Genomic DNA, 17,420 nt, shown 5'->3' with positions numbered 1-17,420 from the left:
AAGGTGTAATACTTTAAGAAGCTACTTAACAAAAAGTTGGGAGTGAACTTTTTGAGAAAGCGAGATTTTACTATGAAACTGCACTTTTTGTTTTATTCTTGAGGTTCGTATAGGAGAAAAGAGAGGGTAAAATTGGTATACACAAATTGAAAATTGATTATTTTGGAAGGAACCAGCCTAAACTAGTTCAATTACTGCTATATCACTTCATAATAGTGTATAGAATAATGGAATTTGTAGTTAGTAAATTGTAAATGCATTTCAATGTTACACCATCACATTCTCTTCTCTCTAGCAATGACAAAAATCATATTCCGAATTGCCATACATAGTCTCAACACCTTAGCCTTAGGAACAAGGTTTTTGATCATTTCAAGTACCAAATTAATTAGAAGATAGGACCGGCTGAAACGATCTCCTCTGTGAGCTTGTTGTCCTTGCCGATCTTGTAGTTTGTGAACACCTCAAAGTTGTTCTTAAATAGTCCAGCCAGTTTTAACAGTGTCTCCTTGTAAGCATCCTTATCCGGCCACTACAACACGAACGAAAAAGGGCAGTTTAATATCACAATTATTTAGAATTTACTATGCAAAGCAAGGTGGAAAGTCATATAGTAGAGAAAAAAGTAACTAACAGCGTTAATAGGATCAAGGATTTCTGAAGGTACTCCCTCTATTTCAGAGGGGATCTCAAGCCCAAAGACTTGCGTCTTTTTGTAGTTTGCATTCAGCAGGGTCCCTGAGTGTATGGCATCGATTATCTTACGTGTGTATTGCAACTTGATACGACTACCCACACCATACCTGCATAAGCAAAAACAAATTACAATATCATCTTGTGTATCAACTACATGATTCTACACTATGATTATACTGCATAATCTCAACACAAATCTTTGCTTTATACCTTCCACCAGACCAACCAGTGTTGACAAGCCACCCTGTAGCGCAGTACTTCTGCATCTTTTCAGCAAGCATCGCAGCATACTTAGTAGGATGCATCATTATGAAAGCTGCACCAAAGCACGCTGAGAATGTTGCCGTTGGCTCCTTAATTCCATCTACCGTGCCAGCCACCTGTAGTTTCAAGTTACAAATCAATTACGCCATCTAATTCACACTCATTACTAGAGTTTGTTTGTTCGGACTAATTTTGATCGATCTTACCAGAGCGGTGTAACCACTGATGAAATGGTACATGGTTTGAGGAAGGTTCAACTTGCTCACAGGTGGGAGCACACCAAAAGCATCACAAGCCAAAAGTATGACATTCTTCGGGTGAGGTCCAACACACGGTATCTTAGCATTTGGAATAAACTCAATAGGGTAGGCTGCTCTAGTATTCTCTGAAACACCAAAACAGTACAAGGTTTGCCTCAAATGATGTTCTGCCAAAATATATGATTAGGATAATCAATATAATCTGTTTTCTAACCTGTGACGGATTTGTCTGTGTAATCCACTTCACGAGTGTGCTCATCGAATACTACGTTCTCAAGCACTGATCCATTTAGAAAAGCAGAAGCCTCAGGTTTTATCATTCAAGTATTGTAATTATTATTTGGAATTTAAGTTTACAAAGTTTGGTAAGAAAAGTATATACCAGTTCCAAATTTGATGGCATTCCAAATATCAGGCTCTTTTTCCCTTGACAGATCAATACACTTAGCATAACAACCACCTTCAATATTTGATACACCATCATCACTCCAGCAGTGCTCGTCATCACCAATCAAGTAACGATTATGATCGGTTGACAGAGTAGTTTTCCCAGTACCTAAAGAAAAAAGCCATGGAATTATCTATCATACTTGTATTCAAAGAGCGTAGTGGCAAGGTAGATAGCAAATATGACAATGTGACAAGCTAGCTAGCGCAACATCTAAATTGTCCTTCAATTCAAAATTCAGGGAATACTAGTATACCTGATAAGCCAAAGAAGAGGGCTACATCACCATCTTTGCCCATATTGCAGCCAGAATGGAGAGAAAGAATTTGACGCTTAGGCATGAGATAATGCATTACACTGAAAAGACCTTTCTTCATCTCCCCAGCATACTGAGTGCCGAGGATGACCATCTCTCTTCTAGCAAGATTAAGGTCTATGCTAGTCGAGGATGTCATGTAATGTGTGTAACGATTACATGGGAACTTTCCAGCATTGTATATAGTGAAGTCTGGAGTACCAAAGTCCTCTAGTTCCTCGGATGTAGGTCGGATGCACCTATCACCCATCCAGTTATTAAATTTGCACACACACACACACACAAAGCTAGATACATCCATTTTCAGCTTTCTTATCCATGTGTATACATCATTTTGTTAAAACCATTTTTTTATATAATTAAAATCATACAGTATATACATCTTAGAATAAGAAGCCAATTTAGGAGATTAGGCCTTTAGATAAATGAGAGCACAAGCAAGTAAAAGAAAACTGAATCTAAGAGTAGATACTTACATGTTGTGCATGAACAGAGAATGATAAGCTCTTGCAGATACAATCCTGACTTTTATTTTGTTCTGTGGATCCCAGTTGAGAAATTGATCGTTCACGAATACCTAAAATATATTTTTCACATTGATTATCAGCCATTTAATAAGAATTCTAACGTTCATCTCTAGTATATCAACTTCTTATGCTTCTTGCAATAGAACTTCAGACTTCAAAGAGTTCCCACAGTAAGCTTAGCTTGATCATCATGAAATCTTATGAACTTTAGACATTTAACACTAAATTACATTTTGTAAATTTTTGTCAGCCAAATTTTTAAGTCATGTCCAATTCCCAAAGTTTGTATCTTTTGGCCTGAAAAGCCCACATCAACCCGGCCCAATATCATCAGTTTGGGCATAAATTTTCCAACCTGGAAGTAGGCCTGACCAACCTGTTTTAACACAATATGGTTCACTTCTTAAAAATATCAGCCTAGCCCATGACGACCACCTCTACTCTCGTCTTTATGAACTCCCTCCATACGTAACTTAAATTCATGTGACTATAAAATTCAGACAAAGGGGGGGTGCAACACAACAAATCTCCTGTCTCTCACACACATTATTGGCATACATCTGGCACGTACACGACAAATCCATAACAACACAAAAGTGTTATACAGCCATATTTCAGTTTTGGAGAGCAAAAGGGACTGATTTGTGTGTATAGGAAGACAACAACGAACTATATTGAATGGGAAAGTCTCCACATATCCAAATAACATGAAGATGCCAAAAACATAGACGATAAAATAGAGGTGATATTCCCAAGTAAAGGATAGGACTCAGAAGAGGAAGCACCTCTGCTAACATATGACAAAACATAAAACTTCTTCATATCGTCACATCCCTCACTTGCCCATATTTTACTCAAAGTTCAACCTGCCTATTACATCACTATTTTGTTTTCCTTTAACACTCCATAACTCCCCCTCGCTCAATAATGTTATTCTAGGACTATTTTATACACTGCCTCCTATTATTTTGTCACCTTCATTGTCATTACAACTTATAAGAGTTTAAAGAATGGATACAAAGTTTCCTAACTCGAGTCCCACGTTAATAAAATACCATATTTGATCCTCAGTTTGTGAGTGTGTTAGCATTATACTATACTAGTGGGAGAAAGGCAAAGGTAATAAGGTTTTTCACCAAAATGTCACTCTAATTGAACAAGGACTTCACATTAACATAAATAATTATCTCTTAAAACATTAAATTAACTTGACAAATTACTGGAATAACATCCAAAGAGATACAAAGACAAAATGATTTAAGGGAATAAATAGCAAAAATGGAAAAAAAAAATAACCTTGTCTAAAGAATTCAAATAATCAACAGCCCTCTCTCGGTTAACCATGAAGGTATGTTCATCCATCTCAATGTTAGGCGAACCTCTGCAACATTATGATTGCACACAAAGTATGATCAAAAACAACTCATTTAGTAATAAAATTACTAGCTAAATGAAGTACACAAAGCGAGAGAAGAGAATGAGACAACGGATATGGTCTTACTTGCCCCACCAAAGCTCATCCTCAGTAGTCTCATCCTTTACAACACGCTTGTCTCTAGGAGCTCTCCCTGTTTTTGCTCCTGATAATGTTGCCAATGCACCATTTGATGTAATAAACGACCCCTTTTCATATTTGATCGCCTGCTCATACAGTTCTGCACCAACAACCCCAATTCAATTACTCCTATTCTTTGACAATGCTTGTAATTATCATTGGTCAATTAAGAAAGTCACGATTATGCAATTATTTGATCTAATGAGTCACTAAGTACTTGTAACAAAAAATTTGTCAATTTGAGTGATTTGTTCGACTTGTTACATTATTGATGTATGACTTAATTATTACTCGTACTCTATAGTCCATACGTTTTTCAGCCGTGACATGTTAGTACGTTGAGACAAATCTCACCCAATTCCAAATGGAACTACAAGTTACGTGTTTAAATCATGCATGCCTTACATATAAATCACTATATGGAAGTTTAAACAAAAAAGGCTGATAAATATTGTACAATTAACTAGTTATGCATTATAAGTTTGAATTTCTTGAATTATAAAAGATAAAATGGAGAGTTAGAAGTAGGTACCAGCCGGAGATAGGTTGTAGAGGACATGAGTAAATTTGAGAGCGCTGTCACTGACGCTGATCGTCGGAACAACCGGGTGATGATGCACATGCTTAAAAGCCTTTCCTGGGTCTCCTCTTACCACCTTCGGCCCTGTCTCTCTGGCCGAAGACGCCAATGACGCACTAATAGTCACGTTCAAAACACAGACCAAACCAATCCAACAAGAAAAAGTCAACTATTGACATGGCTTTATGAATTCCCAATATAATAACTCGTAATAATAGATACTTCCTCGGTTTTATTTTAATTGCCTCATTTGATCAAAAAGTTCTAAGAAAAATTTGTCAAATTTGACAATTAATTGAGAGTAAGAGAGTAAGTCTGTAAATTTCATGATATCCAATATCGCCTCTATAAATTAAAAGAAACAACGCAAGCAATTCGATTAATAAAATAATTTGACACGTGTCACTAAAATTATTATTGGTTATGAATTTAAGCTCTTTGCGTAACAATTGCTAAAAATGACTACTTGATAAAATTAGGTAAAAGATAATTAAAGTTGTGAAATTTCAAACAAATATAGCTTTAAATTATACAGGAAATGAAAAATTGTTAGTTGAATTGCGAAAATCGGAAAAGTTTGTTATTTCAGCTAAACATTATCGTTTAAAAGAGCTGAAGTTGCTTAGCAAACTACATGAACAAGAAAAGAAATAAACACCTTATTGACCATAAAGAATCCTTGGGTAGAGCGGATGATGTTGTCAAATCCTCAATCTCCCTAGCACTCAGTACATGATCATGGACAATGTGACCCTCAAGACTGTCATGGTTAAAGCACGAAACCCATTTGCGCCAAATGGGTTGGGACTTGGTACGGTTAGAATTGTTGCTTAATGTGTCTTTTTGTACACAATAGCAACAGTTGATGCCAAAGCAACTTATGGGTTTTTTTGGATTATTATTTGGCAATGTGGAACAAGGTTGTTGGGTTTCGGCAACAGAAAAAAGAGGTGAAGTTTTCAGAAGGTGTGTTTGCTTGGTTCTCATCTATGAGTATTGGGTTTACCCTTGATGACCTTCCCTTGCTTCCGCTTCCTACATTGCTTCTCATCATCAATGTTAGCCCGTAATTTCGCAATTTTCAAAACATGTTTGTAAATGAGGAGCCATCCATGACTCCAAAGAATTTCGCAATTTTCAAAACATGTTTGTAATTGAGGAGCCATCCATGAGTCCAAAGAAAACCATTGTAATCTTTTAATTACGTCTTTTTATTTTGAAATGTTAACTATTAATTAGCGGTTATGTGTTGAGTAAGCACAAATCAAGGTTCCTATGCATTTGATAAATTGTTGAAGGTAGTTTTACCTTCTACAATAATACTCATATATATTTTTACTCTGTATTCAATACTCTATATAATATAAAACGGATTTTTTAACAGAAGTTTTTAGTCGAGTTGATGAGAGATGTGTTTCGAGGGATGGGAAATTCAATATTTCAAATCTTATTCATAGAACTATAGAAGTATATAACTATATATGAATAGGACATGATCATAAATAAAAGAAACTCATACATAGCAAATGATATGGAAAATTTTGATTGGAGCACATTTTGAATTAGTAAATGACACGTATTTTGGATGGCCCCACAATAAGCCATTTGGAATGCTTTTGTCTTGGTCACGAGTTTTTTTTTTTTTTTTTTTTTTTTCCAATTTTAATTGTTTAAACAACTTGTAAGCGGTAGATGATAAGGGATTTTTACCTCTAAGTTTATGCAGTTAGGACTAAAACTTAGGAGACACGGAGTTATATCTTATAACGTCATAGTTATTAGATGAATCTCAATTCTCAACCTACTATGACATAACCCGTTAAAATTAATATAGACAAGATTATCAATTTATGAGTATCATTTGGCACGATAAAAGGACATTTTAATGATGTTTTTTAGATATGTTTTATCATGATCAATAAAATTATACGGGACTTATTAATAATCAAAATATGTTAATGTCATATATTACTCAGTAGTCAGTACATTACAAAAGATAAAGGGGTAACGTTTAAATTCAATGATGTAATGCCCTTGTAAATGCCACCATTGCTTCCTTTATCTTTCGGCTTCTTGAAATTTTAGATTATAAATTTTCAGCCCGGTACTCTTTGTAACGGAATTAATAACAAAATGCAAACATTCTTCAAATTTTTGTTATTTAATATTCTTGGGGGCAAATTCGCCAACTATAATTGTTTTTTTACGTAATCTGGGGACTTCCTATGCTACCTAACTAATTGCCGTGTAATTTCCATCCAAAGTATGAAATAAAATCAGTCCATATTATACAATGTCCATTTTAAATGACTTTTTTGTTTTTTGTTTTTTTGGGGTGAATTAGGAAAAGATATTTAAGAATCAAACAAAATTATTTATGGGATAATATGATTACTTTCTTACATTGGAATGATATTTTTTACTGTATTTAAGTAGGAGTAGTATACACAAGGATACATTGGCTTGGGATGACTTTAACAATTTACCTTTTGGGTTACCATTTATCTTACAATTTTGACGATGCTTTTGCCTATTTTAATATTTGTATATTTTTAAAATGGAGATTGTTATATTTAAAATGAAAATATTAAATCAAATCAAACCAAATATTAATTGCATTGATTTGATTTTTTCATAAATTTCCCAATTAATACCGAATACTATTATTTGTAATATATTGTAATTGGAACATGCACTTGGCTTACAATCATATAAACTTGTGCAATGTCACGAGACTCACAATCAAGTCACAACCCATGAAGTTACGTATATACAAACGTTATAACTAGTTTCAGACCATAATCAACTCATAAAAATAAAAATAAAAAAAAAATAAAGTCAAAATAAGAACAATATTTAGTAATTAATGGGATCGATATTAACATGATCACCCTAAAAATATACTTTCGCGTAAAAGAATCATTTGCATGACGTGGCAAAGTGGCAATCTAATCTAACGCGATCGATGCAAATGACGTTAATTTTAAAGCACGAGAATTGATGATTAAAAAAAAAAATACCTAATGGATTGGAGTTGCTGTCGTTGGCGTTCCTCTTCGGACATGGCAAAAGTGGCACCAAACGGGGAACCGGTTATTGGGGTTGTGGGCGCTGATTTTTTCTTCTGCAAGGAATGAAGTTCGTCAATGGTTTGAGCCTTCACCGGTAATGAACTATCATCGTGGCAAACTTCATTCCCCTTTTTCCCGCTTCCGTTTGTTTGTATTTTCGTTAGCCCCTTCCCGGGCATTTCCATGTTTCCGTTTCCGTTTTCCATATCTGTGTAATACACAACATCCAAAAAATATTTTACAAACAATGTCGATATAATTTGTAATATAATGCACTTGTAGCTCTTTCTTTCGTCTCAAAATAACTATCTACAATTTTAATAACACAGATGTTATTGATTTGAACAACTAATGTTGACAATGATATATATTTATACATAACGTACCTCTGAGTAACTAAAATTTTAAGAGGCTGATTAATACACACCAGAAAATGGTTGATGAGTAATAAAAAAAAATAAAAAAGAGAAAATTAATGAAAAAAGAAAAAAAATGTACTCCGTAGCATATAAACGAAGATTTTACGGAGAAATATGAAGAAATGAGAAGGATGAGTGTTGAAGTAGCACAAGGGCTTCTTTATATAGTGAACGTTTCCGGGTTTAGTGGGGCCATAATAGATTAATAGGTGGGCCCTTTGATAATATTTAACTATGGTTAGTTTAGATAATAACTTATGGTTGAAATCTTATCCATGATTTGATCTCCAGCTCTTCTATGAATTGATACAATGTGGAAAAAGTCCATATTTTTAAGGCTTTATTACTTTATCTTGATTTTACTATTATTTAAATATTGGAGTTAAGAATTAAGATTATAAACGCGCTTTTAAAGTCACTTTTTGTCTCTTTGAGTTGTTTTAAAGTATTTTTTGGTTTTGGATCGTTATAAACCTTAACTAGAATTAGGCTCGGTGCAATACAATTTTAACAATATTATTTAGCTTATTTGTGTGTAATATGTACGTAGTATAAATAATTTAATCAACATCTAATAAATTGAGAAATTAATAAAGAGTGAAAGCCTCAATTCATATAATCTGTATAAAATATACGGAGTAGGAGAAAAAGATAATATTTATAAGAAAATGAAATAAAAATGAAATATTCTGACATTCCTTTAATTTTTCCAATCGAAATTGCACAATTAGTCAATTTAAATATAAAATCTGTTAGGAAAATGTATAATTAATTTATCATTTTCAAATTTTTATTTGTGTTGAAAAAAAATAATGATATCATTATTAGTTTTGGTGGGAAATTTTTTTATAAGAGGTTGACATGTGAAAAGTAATGACATCGGTAATAACTTTAGTTATATTTATAGAAGATTATGTTTTATGATCATATATTTATATGCCATCATTGTCTTGGTCGATTTTGGGGCATTTAATATGATCAGTCGATCATAGATTTATAGTAAATCAAGATGATCCCTTTTTTAATGGAGAAAGAGATCTTTATAATTTTTACATATCTAATCTATATATATATATATATATATATATATATATATATATATATATATATATATATATATATATATATATATATAAAGGGGAGTTTTTTCTCGAGTTTTTAGAGAGTCACGTAGGATTTAAATTTTTCAGCGCGCCACGTAGGATAATAAATTTTAGTGGCAACCAATTAAATACGAGATTATGAATTTCTTATAGAATTAAATAATTTAAATGACACGTAAGCAAAATTGGCGAATGAGATTTTTCAGTTTAAATTAATTAAATATAAAATATTATCTTTTGATATCAGGAATTTTATCTAAGTATATAAAAAATATTAGCACATAAATATATATATTAAAAAATTATTTTAAAAAATTCAAACAAACAGTGCATCGCACGGGCTTCATCTATTCTAATATATATATATATATATATATAAAGGGGAGTTTTTTACCGAGTTTTTAGAGAGTCACGTAGGATTTAATTTTTTCAGCGCGCTATGTAGGATAATAAATTTTAGTGGTAGCCAATTAAATAGAGATTATTAATTTCTTTTAGAATTAAATAATTTAAATGACACATAAGCAAAATTGGCGAATAAGATTTCCTAGTATATATATAAAGGGGAGTTTTTTTCCGAGTTTTTAAAGAGCCACGTAGGATTTAATTTTTTCAGCGCGCCACGTAGGATAATAAATTTTAGTGGTAACCAATTAAATACGAGGTTATTAATTTCTTTTAGAATTAAATAATTTAAATGACACGTAAGCAAAATTGGCGAATGAGATTTTTCAGTTTAAATTAATTAAATAAAAAATATTATCTTTTGATATCAGGAATTTTATCTAAGTATATAACAAATATTAGCACATAAATATATATGTAAAAAAATTATTTTAAAAAATTCAAACAAACCGTAGAAATAGGGGACATAATTCACATGGATATTGTAAGTCTGGCTTGGGCTGCTTTAATGGTAGTCTTTACATTTTCTCTTTCACTTGTAGCATGGGGAAGAAGTGGACTCTAGAAATACTAATTTAGTTTAGTTGAGAAATAAAACTGTATCATTATCATTTGTTTTATTGATCGCTTCGCAAAGTGTATTTAAAGATAATAATGTCAATAAAAAAAGATATTTCAATAATTCCCACTTTTATATTTCGAAAGGAGATATAGATGATAGGAAATTTATCTAATTGAATTTTTCTTAAATTTCCAGGATTGGACTCTTATCAAAATTCAATTAGATAAGTTTTATAAGTATAATAGGGAACAGTGCACTACTAAAATTCAGGCAAATTGCGACCGTTTTTTTTACGACCGTCACAAAAACGATCGCAAAATATAAAATCTGCAACCAATTATTACACAGTTGCAATTTTGCGACCGTTTTCAAAGCAGTCGTAGATTTGCGACCGTTTTTGGGCTATAAAACGGTCGTAAAGGTGTTTAAACATTTTTTTAAATAAAATACATATGAAAAATAATTCAAAATTAAATTAATTGCAACCGCTAAAAGCGGTCGAAAAAGTGTTATTATTTTTATTCAAAAAATAAAGGTATATAAGATGTGCACCCTAACCCTAATTCAGTGAAGAGCCGCTCTTTCTCACTCTTCTTTCCTTTCTCTCTCCTCTCTTTCATTTCTCTGTATTCTCACGCTTTCCCTTTCCTTTTCTTTTCTCTTTCTCTCTCTTCTCACGCTTCTCATCTTTCTCCTCTATTCTCCCTCTCTTTCAACGAATTTCACCTCTTCTCCTTCTCTTTCTCTTTCTTCTGTGTTGGCAAGTTTGGGAACTTCTCCTTTCTCTTTCCTCTTCTCCTTTCTCTTGTTTGGTTCTATGCGTAGGTTGTGTAACAAGTTAATGGTTTTTAAGGCCGAATTTAGCCTTATTAAACCAAATTCGAGGTGATTTCGAAGTCAATCCGGGGTTTGAGGTACGTTTTCGTGCTTATAAGTATTTTTGTTCTAATTTGATTTGATTGTTTATTCAACTTTTGTTTGGGTTTTTGTTCGAAGCATGATTTTTTGATGTTTGATTTTTGTTCAGTTTGGGTTCGATTTTCATTTTAATTTTTTGTTGATTTTTTTTTCCTGGGTTTTTTTTTTTTTTTTTTTGATTTTTTTTGTTGATTTTTTTGTTAATTCTTTTTCTGGGTTTGATTTTTTGTTATTTTTTTCTGGTCTTTTTTCTTTTTGATTCATGTTTAATTTTTTTCCTCTGATTACTTTTTTATTTGATTTTTTGTTATATTTTTTTTCTAGGTTTGATTTTTTTGTTAATTCTTTTTCTGGGTTTGATTTTTTGTTATTTTTTTCTGGTCTTTTTTCTTTTTGATTCATGTTTAATTTTTTTCCTCTGATTACTTTTTTATTTGATTTTTTGTTATATTTTTTTTCTAGGTTTGATTTTTTTGTTAATTTTTGTTCCGGTCTTTTTTCTTTTTGATTGTTGTTAATTTTTTTTCTTTTCTGGTTTCTTTTTGTTTTTGATTTATGCTTTTTAATTGGTTTAATACTTGGTTGAGATACTGTTTGGTTTTTGTTGTTTAATTTTGTGCGTTTTTGTTTTTGATTTTTGTGCAATGTGGGTTTTGTTTGATTTTTGTTGTTTTTGTTCTTTATTTTTGTTGTTAGATTTTGTGGGTTTTTTAGGGTGGTGGTGGGTAGAGGTTTTTAAGGGTGAGAGGCTGATTGTGGTGGAACTTTCTGGTGGGATGTAGCAGTGGCATGGGCTGGGCAGTGTGGTGCATTCAATATATTTTTATTTTTATTTTTATAATTTTAGCGATCGCCCAAGGCAGTCGCAAATTTGAAAATTTTGCGACCGGTTAGAAAAACGGTTGCAATGAATAAAAATTGCGACCATTTTGCAACCGGTTGTTGAAAATAATGAATACGGTCGCTAAAAAATCTGTGACCGTTAACCTGTCGTAATTTTGTTTTTTTGCGACCATGTAAATAACGACCACCATGTTGCGACTGTCAACAGTCGCAAATATTTTCAGCGACCGTTTGCGACGGTCGAAAAAATCTTCATTTTTAATAGTGGCGGATCCCTTTTGTTTCAATATTTCATTTCAAAATTCAAAGTGTTTTACCGTAAAATCAATTTTCGACGGAATGAAAAAGACATATATGGTAGAATCGTAACCATAGAATACAACCCTAATCGAAATGCATACATTTGTCTCATACACTATGGAGATGGCGAGAAGAGATATATTTTATATCACAGAGGGGCTATAATTGGAGATACCATTGTTTCTGGTACAGAAGTTCCTATAAAAATGGGAAATGCCCTACCTTTGACCGATATGCCCTTAGGCATGGCCATACATAACATAGAAATCACATATTAAGATATTTAAGCTAATAAAGGGGAGTTTTTTCCCAAGTTTTTAGAGAGCCACATAGGATTTAATTTTTTCAGCGCGCCATGTAGGATAATAAATTTTAGTGGTAACCAATTAAATACGAGATTATTATTTTTTTTTTAGAATTAAATAATTTAAATGATACGTAAGCAAAATTGGCGAATGAGATTTTCCATTTTAAATTGATTAAATATAAAATATTATCTTTTGATATTAGGAATTATATCTAAATATATAACAAATTTTAGCATATATATATATATATATATATATATTTTAAAAAATTCAAATAAACCATGCGTCGCACGGGCTTCATCTAATTTAATATATGTTTAAGAAGAATATACTCAATAATAAACTATACAATTATACAAAGCAGAGTAGAAAAGTTTGAAACTCTTGTACTTCTCTTCTACTCGTTTATTCGAAATTAATTTGTCATGTTATAAGTTGAAATCACAATTCGTCATAGATAAGAAATCAATTAGCAAACAAGTTGATAATTAACCAAATTTAAAAGATCGATCAATAGATCATTAGCTACATCTTGTTACAAACCTCCTTCATTTTTATTCAAAAATTTCACATGTGGTTAAAGATGGGCATGGGCAGTGCCGGCACGTGGGCAGCACGGGCCCGGAACGATTCCGGCACGGCGGCTCACTTGTGGGCCATGCCGTGAACAAAAAAATTGAAAATCGACACGAGCACGACGGGTGGCACGATGGTTGGCCCGTGGGTTGGCACGCCGGCACGGCCCACTAGCCCGACACGTGACACGGCCAGGCACGGTCCGGCACGACACGACTCATCAATTATTGTACGATTTTTAATTATCATTAATTTTTTGTATTATCGATTTATCCTACCAACTATCGGCATATAATAAAATAAGTTATTCATCAATTTTTTGTGTTATCGGCTTATCGCACTCGTAAATTTTTTTTAATTATATGCATTATTGTTTTTTGCTAAATTAATAAAATTATTTATATAAACTTAAACATAAAGTATTTATATAAACTTAATTAAATTAAGGTTGTTTAAAAAAAATATATTAACATTAACATAAACATAAATTAATAAAATTATTTATATAAACTTAAGTTGTTAAAAAAAATTATATATCGATTTTTTTTTAATATACATATATATTTAAAAAAAAAAATTTGGGTTGACCCGCAGCCCGGTACGGCACGGCCCGCCAGGCACGTGGGCCGTGCCATGCCGTGGGCTGGGGTGTGCCAAAACTTGGCATAGCATGGCACGGCCCGGCACGAGCCCCACCCAGGCATGGCCGGTGACGGTCCGGCACGGCACGATACCCATCTTTACATGTGGTTAGTCATATTGTGTGGTCATCCATTATTGGAGTCACTTTATTAATGTAATAGACGGTCAGTATTATAAGAATCACTCTATCAGTATTATAGGGTTACTCGGATAGTGTAATAATTTTTACTTTGTTATTTTACAAGCGATCACAATGTGTGGCCAAAGTGCCAAACGCACACAATATTCTTTTACCATAGACAGTAAAAAATGAAAACGAAGCTTTCATTGAGAGTTTAATTTCCATCATCTGGAATTCTGGATAATATTTTTCACCCCTTCCCAAACCCGACAAGGAAAAATAAGAGAAATTGATAAAATTGGTTTTCCAGTAAAAACAATTTATATCAACCAAATACACCCTAAATGAAAACCATGGAAGTATTATACCTTTTTATTTATATGTAAAATATATATATATATATATATATATATATATATATATATATATATATAAGTAATCCTTGTACTAAATATATTTACAAAAGCAATAGTTTTTTGTTTTTTTTCGTGGGTGGTAATGAACTTAACAATTCACTTTTCACACACGAAGATATACATCATTAACTCATTTCACCCAATACTACTACTTTTAAATACTCACCAATAATATCCTCAAGGATAGAAGTGTCAAAAACTAACTCAACCCAACATTTGAAAACAACCAATTAAATTTAAATTTCGACTTATATGAAGACAATAGTTTAGTATGACTTAAATTCAAAATGGACCATACTTAACCCGAACATGTTAAACCCATCCCAGACACTCTAATTGACACCTTTACTTAAGGACCTCATCAACAACAATTGATAAAATCTACAAATCTTCAGACTTGTATGGTTGCTAAAAATTCCCTTAAAAAAGCTAGATTTGAGACCCATGCCTTAGATTAGATATAGTAATTTTTTTATTTTTTATTTTTTTTGACAAGATTAGATATAGTAAATTTTCGATCAACAAACATACTATTTTACTTTTTTGGAAAAAAAATGAATATAATATTTGTTAATCTTCATCATTATAACACATATATGAGACATAATTGCAAAATAAAAAATATTGAATGCAATATTATTGTTGGTAATTATTTCATAATCTTAAATTTAATCATACTCCTAAATTCTAATTAAGACATTAGAGATGTCAATTATTTTAATTAGTTGGTAATAATAAACCTTATGGTATTGGACTATTGGGCCATTGGCTGGACTTCTACCAATTTATCATAATCTAACCATGTTCGAGCACAAGATACATAGACACAACAAGTATGACATAATGATATGGTTTGACATGACAAAGCACACTTATTATACGTAGTAAGTGAAATTGATAGGTCACGACACAATAGTATGTGGCATTGGGTCGTTTCGTCTAGGCCTTGTTTCGGCACGGCATGTATGGTCGTAAGTCTAACCTAGCCATGTCCAAAACGCACAGGCTCAAGCCGCTCGACACATATGACCTCTATCTTCTACGTGACCTTAGATTTAATTTCACGTACTCTGATCTCACCAAACTTAGGAAAATGATATTGAGAACTATATGAACTTAAATAATTGCTTGTACGGCGAGTCAAAAAGGAATTTGGCATTAGGTAACAATCGCAAATAAACACTCAAGCTTGACGTAAGGAGTTACAAAGTCAACCCTAAACACAGCTGTTGACAATGTATAAAAAATAACAATTTGAAAATCAAATAACATAGGAAGGGATTACAACTCACTAATCACAAAAGTTTTGACATAGAAATACGGAGTAAATAATACCTTCATTTACATGATTAATTTCATCTGTTAGCACGTGTTATTTTGATAAGCAATGTACTTCTTGATAACATAAACCGAATATAATGAAGTTTATTCAAAGAATAATTGATTTAGCCCTTTAAGTTTATAAGTTTATTCCATGAATTTAACATTTAAGATTGCATATATAATATTTTTGTGATAAGGTTGATTTGAACGCAAGATAAGGACTCATATCCACGTCATTTTATGTAGAGGTAGTTGTGATTTGTAAATGATTTCCATATAATCAGCACCTTAGTGTGTATTATGTGTAACTTAGTCTATACACTTTTAGGTTATAAATTTTGGGTTTTGTCCTATTTGTGTGAATATGACAGCAATTTTTTTACACCATCGTGGAAGCAACGTAAAGATAGTCCATGTCAAAGCTTAATCAACGCATTACTAGGCTGTTTAAGCTAATTAATCCATTAAACATTGTCGTGCTGCCTAATAAAGATGAGTGCCTCAGTGCCTGGTTGCCCATAGGCGGTAGATTAGCCGCCTCACATCACTGGCGGACGTTGGACGGCCAAAATATAAATTACTATTAACTGCCTCCGTTTTACAATGAACGTAACAATTCAACTTTTGCACTATTTATATGCTTATTTGTATTTTTTTTTTAATTTTCAATATATAAAAAACATATGTTGCTATATAATATATTTTTGGATTAGTCGTGATGTATATTTTCATTTCATAAACATTTTATATTTCTTAATAATATGTAATAATTAACAAATATTAATAGTCAAAGTTATGTATTGACATGTGTGCCCGTCAAAGTGTTGCAATTATTACGAAACACAGAGAGTATAAGTTTAGCTGCTTAAGTGTTATCAACTGAATTGAAAGTCATAACGACATATACAATAGATTTCAAAATCTGAAAAATACTATACATATAATGTTGGATCAAACAAATTTTCCTTAATAAAACTATGATTACTGTAGATGAATATATGAAATATGTAATCATCATAATTTCCCCCATCAACAAATACATTTGTATGTACTACGTAAGCTAAATATAACTTCATCCCCACCAAAAAAAAAAAAAAAAAAAAATCTGTAGAGAAACTTAATTGTGAGTTAATGAGCATCATTTTTTACACTATTATAGTCGTGATTTTAAGGTATTAGGGTAGTTCATGAGATATTAGGCTAGTTCCTTGGCTTTAGCAATGTAGTGATTTTATTTATGTTGGTATTTATGATTTATTTCTCTTTGTGTGTTTTTTATAATTTATTGAGTAATTTTAAATGGTAAAACGATGAAGCAAAGAAAATGAAACAATGTCAATGCAAATGGAGCAGGTGCTAAGTTCCTATAATAGTGGAACTAGGTCTGAGAAACTAAAGCTACAACAAAGAAATTTGCTAGACAATTTGAAATTCGTCCACATTTATTGTAGCGTGATACTTGGTTGTTTTGAAAATAACAATTTAGTAAAAATTGACACCATAAGCCGTCCAAACTATTGATTAACTCAGGACGGTCCTAACTTTAGGAGGAAAATAATTTAATTAAAATTGACATCACAAGCCGTCCCAACTATTGATTAACTCAAGACGGTCCTAACTTTAGGAAGGTCCTCCTCAAAACGTTCTCTACAATATTTTTAACTGGTTTGACCGGTAGTGGAGCCATGTGTCTTATTTTCATTAGGCGTATTTTAAACAATTGATCCACCACCACTCTAAACACCCATCCTCTCCTGTTACACCATC

General features: G+C 32.1%; 1 protein-coding gene across 1 annotated transcript; it reads right to left on the bottom strand.

Moving 5' to 3' along the window:
• Positions 1–235: 235 nt before the first annotated feature.
• LOC145581456 (phosphoenolpyruvate carboxykinase (ATP) 1-like) lies at positions 236–8,401 on the bottom strand. Its single transcript, XM_081638461.1, has 13 exons — positions 8,104–8,401; positions 7,667–7,925; positions 4,599–4,762; positions 4,013–4,166; positions 3,808–3,892; positions 2,461–2,561; positions 1,925–2,223; positions 1,603–1,776; positions 1,435–1,500; positions 1,167–1,345; positions 907–1,076; positions 635–803; positions 236–532 (listed from the first exon to the last, which is right to left on the bottom strand). The coding sequence occupies exons 2-13, from the start codon at positions 7,921–7,923 to the stop codon at positions 389–391; spliced, it is 1,962 nt and encodes a 653-aa protein (XP_081494587.1). The 5' UTR covers positions 7,924–7,925; positions 8,104–8,401; the 3' UTR covers positions 236–388.
• Between the last annotated feature and the right edge of the window lie 9,019 nt (positions 8,402–17,420).

The sequence above is a fragment of the Chenopodium album genome, chromosome 15, assembly GCF_948465745.1.
Source record: "Chenopodium album chromosome 15, dcCheAlbu1.1, whole genome shotgun sequence".
In the NCBI taxonomy this organism is placed as follows: Eukaryota; Viridiplantae; Streptophyta; class Magnoliopsida; order Caryophyllales; family Amaranthaceae; genus Chenopodium; species Chenopodium album.
The sequence above is the reverse complement of the archived record's forward strand: the minus strand, read 5'-3'. Positions and strand labels throughout refer to the sequence as shown.

Bases quoted from the DNA above. Each gene is read 5' to 3' on its own strand.
- LOC145581456 (XM_081638461.1), bottom strand. From the start codon at position 7,923: ATGGAAAACGGAAACGGAAACATGGAAATGCCCGGGAAGGGGCTAACG. The intron at 4,167-4,598 runs GTACCTACTTCT...TTGTTGGTGCAG, and splicing joins CTACAACCTATCTCCGGCTG to AACTGTATGAGCAGGCGATC. The intron at 2,562-3,807 runs GTTATTTTTTTT...AATATATTTTAG, and splicing joins ATTTGAATTCTTTAGACAAG to GTATTCGTGAACGATCAATT.